The sequence below is a fragment of the Xiphophorus hellerii genome, chromosome 16, assembly GCF_003331165.1.
Source record: "Xiphophorus hellerii strain 12219 chromosome 16, Xiphophorus_hellerii-4.1, whole genome shotgun sequence".
NCBI lineage: Eukaryota > Metazoa > Chordata > Actinopteri > Cyprinodontiformes > Poeciliidae > Xiphophorus > Xiphophorus hellerii.
In genome coordinates, this window is record NC_045687.1 from 4,351,955 (window position 1) to 4,364,998 (window position 13,044).

Sequence of the window (13,044 nt, forward strand, 5' to 3'; positions counted from 1 at the left end):
AGCATTCAGGACAGGCTTCGTACACAGCAGAGGTGGAGCCTCCTGCACAACCAACAAGGATGCTGCAAGTTGTTTCTGGATGGCAAGTCATCGTAACAGATTTAAAGGGGGGATGAACAGCACCACCTGGAGGTGATTGACAGCATTAAGACCCACCCCCTGGCTCTGATTGGTTGTTTCTAGTTAGAACTGGGAGAAGACAGAGGAGCTTGATTTTTTTTCACAGAAATTTTTCACAAAATCTTACTAAGTATTTATTTTTGATCTAGTTTGTAGTGCAAATATCTTAATATACTTGAAACAAGACAAAACTAAATTACAAGTAACTTTTCATAAACTTATCAAATTTTCTTTGAGTCAACAATTGCTTAATATTAATAAAAAAGCTTTTGTTTTACTTGCAGATTATTTCACTTATAACATGAAAAAAGTCTTGTGGCAATCTGCCAGTGGTACAAGCTCCTATATCGCCCTCAAACGTTACTTGTAAGTTTGTGTTGTCTTATTTCAAGTGTGATAAAATGTTTGCACTTGAAACTAGACCAAAAATACTTGGTAAGATTTTGTGTTTTTGCAGTGCACAAGTTGAAACTGTCACAACAGATTCAACAAATGTGTAAATGTATATAAAAGTTACGTACTGCAGCTTTAACGCTCATTCTGAATTATTTAGGAAGAAAATTAAGAATTAAACATTAACCAATAGGAAGAGGAATCACACCTCCCACTTTATTTCAACCTTTGACCTACAATCTTCCCTTCTGTAAACAACAACTGCGCAGTGACTACTGTCCACTGCAGCTGCTCAGATCAAACCAAAATTTAAAGTTAGTTCATATAAACTCTTAGACGCCTTCCTGTTTCTGTCTCTGACGCAGGCCCACCACTGCAGCTCCTTCCTTTCTCTACTGTCACCTATCAGCTGCAACTTTGCACTTTGCCAAATATAAACCAAGTTTCTTGGCCGAGCGACAAACTGACATGGGGAGGAGTCCGGCACGGTCGGTTCAGCCCAGGACAGACTGAAGGACAAACAAGCAGAAAGGAGCGTTTGTAGTGAAACCTCGAGAGAACAACCCACCTGAAACAGTGAGTTTACTCCGGATTGTATCTTTTCAAACTTCATTGGCTCACCTGTTGTCTAGATTTTTTGCAAAGGGACCAGATACACTGCAAAAAAGTAAAATCTTACAGAGCATTTTCTTCTAGTTTCTGGTGCAAATATTTTTATCACAATTGGAATAAGACAAAACTAAATTGCAGGTAACTTTTCAGCAAGATATAGGAGCTTTAAGTAAATAATTCCTTAATATTAATCTAAAAATGTGTTAGATTCACTGGCAGATTATTTCCTTTAAAGTACAAAATTTTCAGTCAAATACTTTAACAATGATAATATTTAATCAATATTCAAGAAGTAGTGACTTAAAACAAGCTCCTATATCTTACTTAAATGTTACCTGAAAGTCAGTTTTGTCTTATTTCAGGTGTTCTAAGATATTTGCACTAGACACTGAACAAAAATACTTGGTAAGACTTTGTGTTTTTGCAGTGAAAGTACTAGTTCAACTAATAGATTATTTTACTCAGAATAGCACATTTTTCCATGTTATAAGTGAAAAATCTGCTGGTGGAACCAGCACTTTTTAATATTAAGGAATTATTTGCCTATAAAAAGCTGCTATATCTTGCTGAAAAATTACTTGTAAGTTAGTTTTGTCTTACTTCAAACATACTAAAATATTTGCACAACTAGGAGAAGTACTTCATAAGGTTTTATGTGTTGGTTGTGTACCAAAGCTGAAATGTTTAAATCAGTTACAGTGTATGTTATGATTGAATTAACTGTTGATTTCTGCCTCTCCTTATATTAGACCATAGACTTTACCACTTTAAGTTACAGTAGATCATTCAGCTGTGCTTTAGAACTGTCAAAGTTTTATTTTTACAGCAGAAAATACCTAATTCCTTCCACTCCTGCAGATGTCCTTGTCTCCAGTTGCTTTGGCAGCTCGGCGAACGCTCGCTGCTGCGTCACACTCCAGTCATGAGGGAGGAGGTGAGCGAGTCTTTACTGACCTGTTAAAACAAACACAACCGCTTTCATGTTTCAAAACTGTCCTGGATAAACTGTTCGGAAAAGCACAAAACACAGGCACAAGGATTGTTTGATCATTAACAGAGTCCTTTCCCCACAATAAAATTAAAACACTTTTCAAGCATTTTTAAGGTCAAAACCCACAACTTAGCTAAAAATGAACGTTTCAATTCACTTTTTATTTTATCCCTGTTATGTTTTTTGTTTTCTACGAGAGCTTTCTTTGACAGCATGACTCAAATCAGGGAAAAAATGGCGCCCTGGTCATTCTCCAGCAGGAACAATTTTCCCGCCATCGTTTTGGCACCCGCTCTAGCACAGCGTCTCAATCTATAACTACACATTAGGTCTATTGTAGACAAAAAAAAATAGGAGTAAATTTCTTCCAAATCACTCAGAGGTTTTTAGATTAATCTCAGACATTTTCTAGCAAATAAATTGGAAATGTTGAGCATGAAAAGTCAAAACAAAAGGAAATTTCTGAGCTCCAAAAGTTGAAAATTTGCAAAAGAAAAAGATGAAGAAAAAAAACTGACATTTTGAAATTTATATCAAAAATTTTCTAGAAAAAACTTGAACATTTTAGTTTAAAAAAAGTCAAAAAATGTCTGCAAGACAAACAAAAAAACCCTGACATTTTGAAATTAATCTCAGAAATTTGCTAGAAGACATTTTGAAATGTATGAAATTTAAAAAAGTTTAACCTTTTCTTTAAAAAAAAAAACCTGAAATTTTTAAGATTAATCTGAGAAATTTTCTAGAAAAAAAAATCTCAAGTTGAAAGTCTTTGAAAGTAGAAAATTAAACATTTTTGAAACTCAGAAATGTCTGTTTTTCTACAAAATTTCTTAATCTAAAAAATGTTTTTTTCAAGCAATTTTGTGACTTTTGAAACTCAGAAAATTTCCACATTTTTTATTTAAAAACTGTATATGTCTCAAAGTTTCTGAGACTTTGCTCATTTTGTTCTCCTTGTCCGTTTTACCTTTGTGTCGCAAATGCAAACCCGCCTTTTCGCCACTGCATTTGATCAATTTGTTTCCACAGCAAAAACCTGGAGGATCCTGACCGTCGTGCTGGCTTTCCCCGGCGTCGGCGTCTGCATGGCCAACGCCTTCATGAAGGCGCAGGATCACCACGAGCCGCCGGAATTTGTTCCGTATTCGCACCTGCGCATCCGCACCAAGGTGAGTTTGCAAACAGTTTTCGCGTTTTGATTTCCGTTTAAAACAACAGTAACTGTTTTACACTTATTTCCAGAGATTTCCTTGGGGCGATGGGAACCACACGTTGTTCCACAACTCCCACGCAAACGCTCTTCCTGAAGGCTACGAGGGCTCACATCGCTGATCATTATTATTATTGATTATCTGAGCTGCTTCGAATACTCCGACCAAAGGGAAACCTGCACCGCCAACAATAAAACAACTTCATCCTGGATTAAGCTGCTTCCGTTTTCTCTTATTCATAAGAAAACGTGCATCAAGCATCAGATATCCATTATGCGTTTTAATATATTATATTAGAAATGATTTGTTGCATTTTGGAACCAAATGTCAGCCAGAAATATATATTCCTGAAACAGTTAATCTATTAATCGCAATTAATCGGATTCGACGAATTAAGTTTTTCTGGCATTTAGCAAATAGAAACAATTTTGGTAATTCTAGCTGAACTAAAATAAGAGAAATTTTGTCTGACTTAACTTGAAACGGCGAGAAATTTTTTTTATTTTCATCATCTTTAAATATCTGGTTTCAACTGAAGTGACGCTTTCCAAATTTAGGCTTTAAATCAACGTTAGATAGCACTTTATTAGAAAACTGTGCAGTTTGAATATCAAGTAAGAATGTTTCCGCCAAAAGTTGTAAAATTTCTGTGCCTGAAAAGACAAAAGTTTGCTAGAAAACAAACATTTTGAGTTTAATTTCAGAAATTTTCTAGAACAAAACTTGAAAGTTTGACAGAAATTTTTACATGTTTTTTTTTTTATAGAAATAGTTCTGAGAAAAATCTCAACATTTGACGGTTTTTAAAAGCAAATTTTCGACTTTTCAAATTCAATTTTTAAAAAAATTTCTAGACACTGAGACTTTTTGGCGGAAATTTGATGTCATGGTGCTGAACATACATTTTATGAGAGAAAAAAATAAACGACAGCAAAGTGGTGTGATAATATATTTATATGGCACAGATCATATGCTTCTTCCATTTAATATCATCTTTATATGCAAAATAAACACCAAAGAAATTAAATTTGAAAATAAAAATACAAAAAAAAAAGCATTTTAACAGATTTTTGTCAAACGGACATTCTTCTTTGATTGCATCGAAATAAAAAAATAACGAATGCTTTGAAAATGATGGAAATAAAGCACCGCTTATTTATTTTTATTTTATTATCTGTGGTCAAAGTTAACAGATTTCTGCGCTCAGACTAAAGCCGCTGAAACGAGGCTCAGCAGGTCCCGCTTCAGAATCTCCGTACAGTCGGCCTCTCTGGTCAGTCTGCGAAGGCAATCCGCAAACGGACCGGGTCGGTTCTGGAAGCCCAGCAGTACGGCGAGGCAGGCCCGACCCAGAGCTGGGTAGCTGTAGCGCTGGGAGAACCAGTACAACTGGGGAAGAGACACCACCAAACCAGTTAACGAGGCAGATTGATCCTCTTTTGAGTTGGACCCAGAAAGGTTCGTGTTCTGGTCCAAACTTCCGCTGAGTCCAGTGAACGATGCGTCTCTTTCTTCCACTTTTTCAGGCAAACCGTTTAGTTTTTTGGTCGGGGCTGTCACCTCTAGCTCCGACGTTGGAGCAGAACTCTTCTGGTCCGGTTGGGATTTTACGATGTTTGACTGATTGGACTGATCGGACCAAGATTTGAGAAATGACAGAAAAACTTCCTCCAACTCCCTCTGGAGGTCGAGAACCAGAAACCTGGATGCGCCGATCATCGCTTCGCCTAGCGGGGATTTCTGGAAACCTCCAGCGGAAAGCGACTCGGCCCGTTCCAGTCTGTCCAGAACCAGCGAGTTTAAAGTTTGACATTCTCCTCCGGTTTCCGGGTCCAAACCGAAGCGACAGCCGTGTAGGTAATGTAGCGGCGGCAGCAGCATACCTGCGCTCACATCTTTGATACGAATGGCTTTGTCTGCGTTGCACTGGGCTTCTTCTCCGAACCCGCCTCTCAGCAGAGCCCGGAAGTATTCAGAACCAGCTCCGGCCACGGCCTCCTGGTTGGCTGGGAACCGGGTCGCATCATCCAGCTCAAAAACCAGGTCAAAGTCCGAACTCGTGTACGGACAGGACGAGTCTTCGAGGCGAGGCTTCTTCAACGGCGGCGGGGAAGCTCCAGTAGGAGTCGGGTTTGGGTTCTTTTCTACCGGTTTGGGTTTAACGGAACCAGTCAGAGCAGAAAGGCATCCGAACAGGAGAGGGAAATACTGAGGCTGAGAAGTCGCATCTGAATCCGACTCGTCCTCTTCCTCATCATCATCAAATGCGCAATCCAAAGGTTTCAGCGCCGCTAGGAGACCGCCGCAATCCAGGAGGAGCTTCTTCAATAAAGATTTGTTGCTGTTGAACAAAAATAAAGTTACATTTCTCCTTAAAGGTGCAGTAACTTTTTTTAAAAAGTATATGTTTTTAAATATTTGTTGAAACTGTCACCATGTTGAGACAGTATGAGATAATATGTGAAAAGATCAAAAACAATCAATCAGAGCCAGAAGGAGGGTCTTAGCGCTGTCAATCATCTCATGTACTCGCTGCTAAATGTGCTAATGACAGAGAAACATCTTACCATCACAGGAAATTATTTGAATAATTGTGATTATTGAAATAATTGTCAACTAAATCAGTGATTGATTAATCGTTAACTGGAGCTCACAGACTCAAAATCATACCATTTGCTGAAACAACAAAGAATTAGAATAAATATTCAAAAATAAAATTAAAAATGTTCTCTGTACGTTTTGTTGCATTTAGTAAATATAAATAATTTTTGTAATTTTAACTAACAAAAAACAAGAAAAGTTTAGTTAAACTTCAGAAATTGAGATAAAAATTTGCCTGTTTTTTTATTAAATGTATGAAAATATCTGGTTTCAACTGTAAAAGTTTCCAAATGTGGGTTTTATTGCACTTTATAATTAAACTCTGCAGTTTAAATATCACTTTCAAGGAAAAATAAGTGCAAAATCATCCAAAATATAAAGAAACTGTCAACAGACATTTTAACATGTGAAAGGAAAGGAAATTTACACAAATCAGAGAACAAGGTTTAAATGAAAACAGTAAGTTCACAGCTGAAGAGTAAAACAGCTTCCCATATTTAAAACAACGAGGTACTCGCCTGGTGATGAATGGCAGCGACAGAGCGCAGTTCTTCCTGTCTGACTCAGAACCGGACAGCATCACGTGGGTGAGAACGCCAGAACCGAACCCGGACTCACACTGGACACGCAAATTATTCAGCAGCGCGTCACCTACAGAGGCAGCAGGCGGAATAAATAAGGCTCAGTTCATGGTGCTCCAATTATAATCTCCATTTTCATAATTTTATATGAAGTATTTAATGTGGAGCTGAAGAAAACAATTATTTTAGTAATCTATTCTTCTGATGATTAATCGAGTAATTGAATTTAAAAAAAAAAGTACATTCTGATTTCTCATTTAACCACTTAAACCTTTCTATATAATATTAAAAATATTTTAAAAACAATGCAAATAATTCAATTACCTTTCCTAAATAAGAAACTGCCACAATATCCTGTAGTTCACACATGCTTATTTGTAGCAAAGAATGCATATGCAGCCAAACATAATACTAAATAAACACTTAAATAAACCCTTTCTGCTTCAGTTATCAGTAAGGCTAATCCGTTGACTATTTTTCCAATTAACCAATTAATAATTGGATAGCAAAAGGTGCTTAATAGCAGAATTTTACAGAATTTGAGCCAGGTAAAACTTAAATTATGCCAATAGTGGACTTCTGGGTAGAAGATATTTACAGACCAGGAAGACATTTTTTTTAACTTAAGTGCAAAATGTTTATATTTTGTTTTTATTACTGCTCTGAGTCTGTTTTTCTTTTACTAAATGGCCTTTTTTATGCTCCAGTTAACGATTAATCAATTACAAAATTTAATTCGTTGACAATCCAGTTACAATAAAATTTTTATTTTCTCATTTTAAGAAAAGAGTTGAATTATTTGTTATTTTCATATTTTAATCTATTTCTAATATTGTATAAAAGGCTTAAGTAGTTAAATAAAAAAATATGCAGAAGGTGCCAATTTTCTTATTGATTAATCATCAAAAATAATCAATTAATTGCCAGAATCACCGATTAATCACCAGGATAACTGATTAATCGTGAGAATAACTGATTAATCATCAAAAATAATCAATTAATTGCCAGAATCATTGATTAATCGCCAGGATAACTGATTAATCAATACCTAAACCAATTACTTGTTGCAGCCCTCCTCTTACCGAGCTGTTTCACTTTGGTTTTCACTCTGTCCGTCTGCCTTTGTCGTCCCTTTGACCCGTCTTCATTTGCGCAGAGACGGTGGCGAATCAGCGCCACGGAACCGGTCCGAACCAGTGCCTGCAAGCAGCTCGGGTTGCAGCTCAAACGGCAGAGCATGCGGAAGCACCTGCTGCTGGGGTCCTGGTGCTGGGTGAGGTAGCAGAGCAAGCCGGACATGACGGCCGAGCTAACCAGCGCCGCACTGGGGTCGCTGGCATGCGAGAAGCGGGACAGCAGCAGCAGGATGGGCGACTCCGGCGTCCAGGGCTCGGGGTAGTAGGGGTGATGGTACCCACCGGATCGGGGTACAGAAGGAGGGCTTTCTAAAGAGACTTTAGCTAAGGAAGCTGCTGAATGAGAGCGCCGCCGTCTCTGTGAAGAGGAGAACTTTGATGGGGAAACGGAGGAAGAAGCAGCCAGGGTTTGGAGATCGGAGGAAGACCAGGAGGAGGGTGTGGAGGAGACAGGTGGCAAAGGTGGAGCTGATTTTTTGAAAGCAGAGCTGGATGAAGGCGGGGTTTTAGGCGAAGGGCTGCAGTCTGGATTTGGGGAAGAGGTTTGAAACGAGGAAGATGAGGGGTGAAGACTCCCCCATTCAGCATCAGCACAGGAGGAATCCAGCAGCTCTCCTTCAGACGAGATCAACCCCTCAGAAAGCAACCAGGACCTGCAGAGACAACATTCAGGGTCAGCATTCTATCAGCATTACTATGACTTTAATGTCTAGATATCATAACTTTAATCTCGTAATGTTACGACTTTATTCTCATAATTTTATTTGTTCTTAGTATGGCCCTAATACTCCATCAGACTAAGAGGTTATTGTTTATTATATTTTATAAATATGTCCAAGTCTAATAATGCGAGAAAAATTATAATTTTCTGTTTATTCAGTCACCATTAAATACATCTGACACACAAAATAATGTTAAGGTTTAATTACTTTTTGTTTAAATTCACCATATTATGAAAAATTTGGCCTTTTATGTTATGGAAAGACAGCCGACTCTTTTGATACAAGAGAAAACTCAGGTTTTTAATAAAATGGTCGCTTATAAATCAACATTAGATGAACTCGTTAATCAATTACTGGCCTGTCTGATTATGTTTTCCATACCTGAGGCTTAAGAAGCTGGATGAGCTTTGCTCCCTCCCGGCCTCCTCCCTTCTGAATCCCTCAGGCGGGGGGAAGTCAAACGACTCCAAACAGGAAGAGGGCAGCAGCTCGTTGTGAGCCATGTTGGACGCTGCGTTCACGTCCGCCCTCTCCGCTGCGTGTTCCTCTCCTCTGGCGAGCTTCGCCAGCTGCGCGACCAGAACAGGAACCAGGCCCAGCTCCTGCAGCTGCTCCATCGCAGACTCATCAAAAACAAAGTCCACACAGGCCAGGATGGCGAACCGGGACAGCGGGTGATTCTGGTAGGACGACAGGAATGTCATCAGAACCTCCAAACCGCCATTTTCTTTCACCTTGGCGCGGTTCACCGCCTCTTTGCAGCACAAGCATAAAGCCTTGAGGAAGACTCCAGATCTGAGCGGGTCCTTCTTCACCTCCTCTGTGAACCTCTGAATGACCCCCAGCGACCCCACCAGCGGCCGCAAGCAGCCCTGAGAGCAAACGTTAGCTAGCGTTTTCAGCGCCAGCTCTTCGAAATGTTCGCCAGACTCCCCCGTCGCCATGACACCAAGTTGCGTCAAGACGCCGGAGCGGGAAACCTCCCTGGCGCATTCGACGCCACAGCCCCTGGTCAGCTCATGGAGGGTCCGCAGGGCGGCGCGCCGCAGGCCGGGGGGGTATTCTGGGGCAATAAGGGGGGCGAGGGCAGATAGTGTCCCCTGGGTGAGCAGCGAGAGGCGGTTGGAGGGCGAGTCTGAGAGGTAGAGCAGCGCGCGAGCGGCGGACTGGGCGCATTCCAGTTTGGGAGAGGAGTCAGAGGGCGGAGCGACGGTGGGAGACGACGGAGCGGACGACAAGGACACGCAGAGGAGGAGGAGAGCAACGCCACCTAGAGGTGAATAAAAAACAATGAGAAATGTTTCATTCAGGCCTCCTGGAGTAGATCAGTGATGGGCTGCAACTAATAATTATTTGAATTTAAAAAATTCACTGCAAAAACACAAAATCTTACCAAGTAATTTTACTCTCTTTTCTAGTAGAAATATAATATTACATTTGAAATAAGACAGAACTAACTTACAAGTATCTTTTCAGCAAAATATAGCAGATTCTGTTTAGTAGATAATTTCTTAATATTGATGAAAAAGTCCTAGTTCCATTGGCATATAAATTTATTTATAACAAGAGAATTTTAACATGTTATAAGTGAAATAATCTGCCAATAGAACTAGAACTTTTTCATCAATATTAAAGAATTATTTACCTATATTTATAAGTGCCATTAGCACATTCAGCAGCAACTACAAGTTTGATGGACAGCACTAAGACCCCCCTGGTTTGACTGGGAGCCGTTCATTTCTTCAAATGGAAATAGTAGCTCAGGAACATCAGTCAACAGACTGTCCAGGCCCAAATGCACACCACACTTTTCAGATTGCTATGTTAAATTTTGACTGTCTTTGAACAAGGCTGCACAGTATTACTGCTGTGAAATGTTTATTCTATAGTTTGCAAATTGCTTTAAGAGCAATTTGAATTTATGACACTTAGAATATAATAATAAACATGTTTTGATTGAATTCCCATTCTTTTGGAATATTATCATTCCAAACAATAGAAGTTAGTATATTGTGCAGCTCTGATATAAATCAAAATTAGGCATTACTGTTTGTTGTTTTATCACATAAACTCAAATAAAACACACTTTTACTGTGCACTGTATGGTTATATATGGAATTACTAACAGTTTTAAAGCTTCAGAAAAATAGAAACGCTTTACAATTACCAGCAGAGTGGATGAGTGCAGAGCTCTCTGGATCCATAGCCAAGTTCCCTAAAGCCCTGGCAGCCCGGTTCTGGACCGTCTCTAGAGCCACGTTTCTCTTCATTATGTCCACTATTAAAATTAACAAAAAGATTTTTAGATTTATTAAAAATCAATGACTGGGGTGGAAATTGCAACACACACACAAAAAACCCCTAAACAACATATAGTGTAGAACAGGGGTGTCCAAAGTGTGGCCTGGGGGCCATTTCTGGCCCTTGAAAGGATTTTTTTCTGTCCCTGACCACAAGTTGATGATAAAAATTTAGGCAACAAAATAAAAAACAACTGATGACCCAAAAAGTTTGGAAATTGTCTTCTTTTTGTTAAACAAGAAACCCTTTTTATGTTTTGGATCTTTTATGATATATATAGTTCAGGGGCGCCGTATAGGGGGGAAAAGTGATGACAATTCTAAGGGCCCCTGACCAACGGGGCCCTCCACAATTTATTTATTTATTTTTTGTTCATAGAAATAAAATAAAAATTTGGGGCCCTGTCAATTACAAAATTAATCATATTGTATTTTCGAAGATTGTTTTTAGCAGTAAAAATGTTGTGTTCCCAGACCAAAAAACACACATCCATATTTGTACTGAAACCCCTGGATCTGCAGGAAATGGTTCGTTCCTGCTTGGAGCTTTACGGTGACGGTGTTCAGCAGCAGACAGTGGAAACAAGAACGACTGGGCTGTTACTGTGCTGCTAAGAAAAATTATAAAATCAGGTTTTCAAAAGAATAAAAAATAGAGAGAGAAAAAGGCAAGAGTGTCAATTTGTAACCCAGTTTTACTCCAAGTGGTGGGTAGACTGTGTGAGATTATCAACCATTAGCATAGTTAGCTTAGCTACAGACAGTTTGCCTCCATTTCGCTAGCATTTAATGAATTAAGGAAAAAAATTATCAAGATATTCATATATTTAACGTGTCCCTCTACATTTTACCACTGAACAACAGATGAGTCAGTCAGCAGCAGCTCTAACTCGCGTCCCTCCTGACCCGCCCTCTCCTAAGTGAAATTAAAGCTGCAGTTTGTCACTTTTATAAAAATACACATATTTTTTCACATATTTGTTAAAACTGTCATTATGTTGTGACAGTATGATATGAGTTAGATAGAAACGATGCGACAACTGGTTCTAAGCTTGTGGCTTGTTTGTAGTTGTCATAGCAACTCCATAACAACTGCCTGCCAAGATGGCTGCCAGCTACAAAGTTCCTGGAAGTGTGATGTCAGATGAAAACCATGTATACAGACTTCATGAAAAATGTGTTTATTGGTGAGCAGGTAAAACTACAGAAAATAAAAATCATCGTAAACTAACTTGTGCATTTTTATTTTAAGGAATTTTGTGGCCCGCCAGTAGTTTAGATTTTCCACAGATGAAGAAATACTCTTCACTCACCTACAATGTTTATCCCTTCGAACTTGCACACCTAGAGAAGAAAACATAAAATATTTTTAATAAGAGTCTAAAAATAAATAGGAATAAAGGTTTTCTGAGTGTGATCTCACCTCTAAGCGTGTCTCCAGCTCAGTGCAACAGTTGGCCAGGATGCTGAGAGCCAGGTCCAGAACTTTCCTGGAGCACTCGGGATGTTTGAGCAGGTTCAGCAGGACTTTGAGTCCACCTTTCTCCCTGAATCTGGCGATGCCTGCCTTGTCGCCCTTGATATGCTGCGTCCTGATGGCAACTAGGGCTCGCCACTGATGCATCTTTGACCGCTTGTCTGTGTCTTTGGATGGGACTGTCTGATGCTCAGCCCGTCCTGGTGAACCAGGTTCACAGAGGTGGGCCAAACACCAGGTCAATGAGGATTCTGGTGTCAATATTTGGCCTTCTTTGGGGCTTATTCTCGGCAGCTTTCCGTCACTTTTCACAGGTGATGAAGCCATGACTGATAAAACTGGCAGGTCACGCGATAACTTATCCAAACTTTGCTATTGTTTGTTCACCCAGAACACCGTTAGCCATCACAGGACACCACCAGTGAAGCAATAAGGCACAATGTAGCATATTTCTTCACTTTTAACAATTGCAGAGTTGCTAATTAACTAGCAACGCTCTTCAAAAAGCTTAACGGGCTATACACAAACTACAAATACCGATAAGACAATGGAAAGTTGTGTCACCTGACGCCGCACTCCCTGATGGGAAACTGAGTCCCCACCCACAGGTCCGCTCCATTTAAAAAAGGCCTGCCGCTTGAGAAGGCCTAGAAACCGCTATTCGACGTAATTGGCGTGTATCTGCAATACGTTATTTTTTTAAAATTCAAATTGTAAAGAAAATGTTCTATTTTCGCAATGTTATGTTACCAGAGATCGAATATATTTTGTGGGGAAAAAAGTGCAATCGCCTTCGCTAGCCGCTAACGCCATCTTTAGCCAAACAACAAAACGGGGGCGGTCTCCGGAGTGGAGCAGGGGCCGAAGAGGTGGGTCTGTGACCGAAATCTGGAATTTGTA

At 39.6% G+C, this 13,044-nt stretch overlaps 2 protein-coding genes across 2 annotated transcripts; one reads left to right on the forward strand and one right to left on the reverse strand.

The window, feature by feature from the left end:
* Positions 1–811: 811 nt before the first annotated feature.
* Positions 812–3,542, forward strand: cox6a2 (cytochrome c oxidase subunit 6A2). Its single transcript, XM_032586843.1, has 4 exons — positions 812–1,089; positions 1,984–2,059; positions 3,146–3,285; positions 3,359–3,542. The coding sequence occupies exons 2-4, from the start codon at positions 1,984–1,986 to the stop codon at positions 3,446–3,448; spliced, it is 306 nt and encodes a 101-aa protein (XP_032442734.1). The 5' UTR covers positions 812–1,089; the 3' UTR covers positions 3,449–3,542.
* A 629-nt stretch (positions 3,543–4,171) lies between these two features.
* Positions 4,172–12,982, reverse strand: armc5 (armadillo repeat containing 5). Its single transcript, XM_032586791.1, has 7 exons — positions 12,091–12,982; positions 11,981–12,011; positions 10,535–10,645; positions 8,749–9,637; positions 7,592–8,298; positions 6,447–6,579; positions 4,172–5,668 (listed from the first exon to the last, which is right to left on the reverse strand). The coding sequence occupies exons 1-7, from the start codon at positions 12,469–12,471 to the stop codon at positions 4,531–4,533; spliced, it is 3,390 nt and encodes a 1,129-aa protein (XP_032442682.1). The 5' UTR covers positions 12,472–12,982; the 3' UTR covers positions 4,172–4,530.
* Positions 12,983–13,044: the final 62 nt, after the last annotated feature.

Coding starts and splice junctions, on each gene's coding strand:
- cox6a2 (XM_032586843.1), top strand. CDS start 1,984: ATGTCCTTGTCTCCAGTTGCTTTGGCAGCTCGGCGAACGCTCGCTGCT. Junction 2,060..3,145: donor CTCCAGTCATGAGGGAGGAG/GTGAGCGAGTCT, acceptor TTGTTTCCACAG/CAAAAACCTGGAGGATCCTG. Junction 3,286..3,358: donor ACCTGCGCATCCGCACCAAG/GTGAGTTTGCAA, acceptor ACTTATTTCCAG/AGATTTCCTTGGGGCGATGG.
- armc5 (XM_032586791.1), bottom strand. CDS start 12,471: ATGGCTTCATCACCTGTGAAAAGTGACGGAAAGCTGCCGAGAATAAGC. Junction 12,012..12,090: donor AGCTGGAGACACGCTTAGAG/GTGAGATCACAC, acceptor TTTCTTCTCTAG/GTGTGCAAGTTCGAAGGGAT. Junction 10,646..11,980: donor CGAAGGGATAAACATTGTAG/GTGAGTGAAGAG, acceptor TAATTTTAATAG/TGGACATAATGAAGAGAAAC.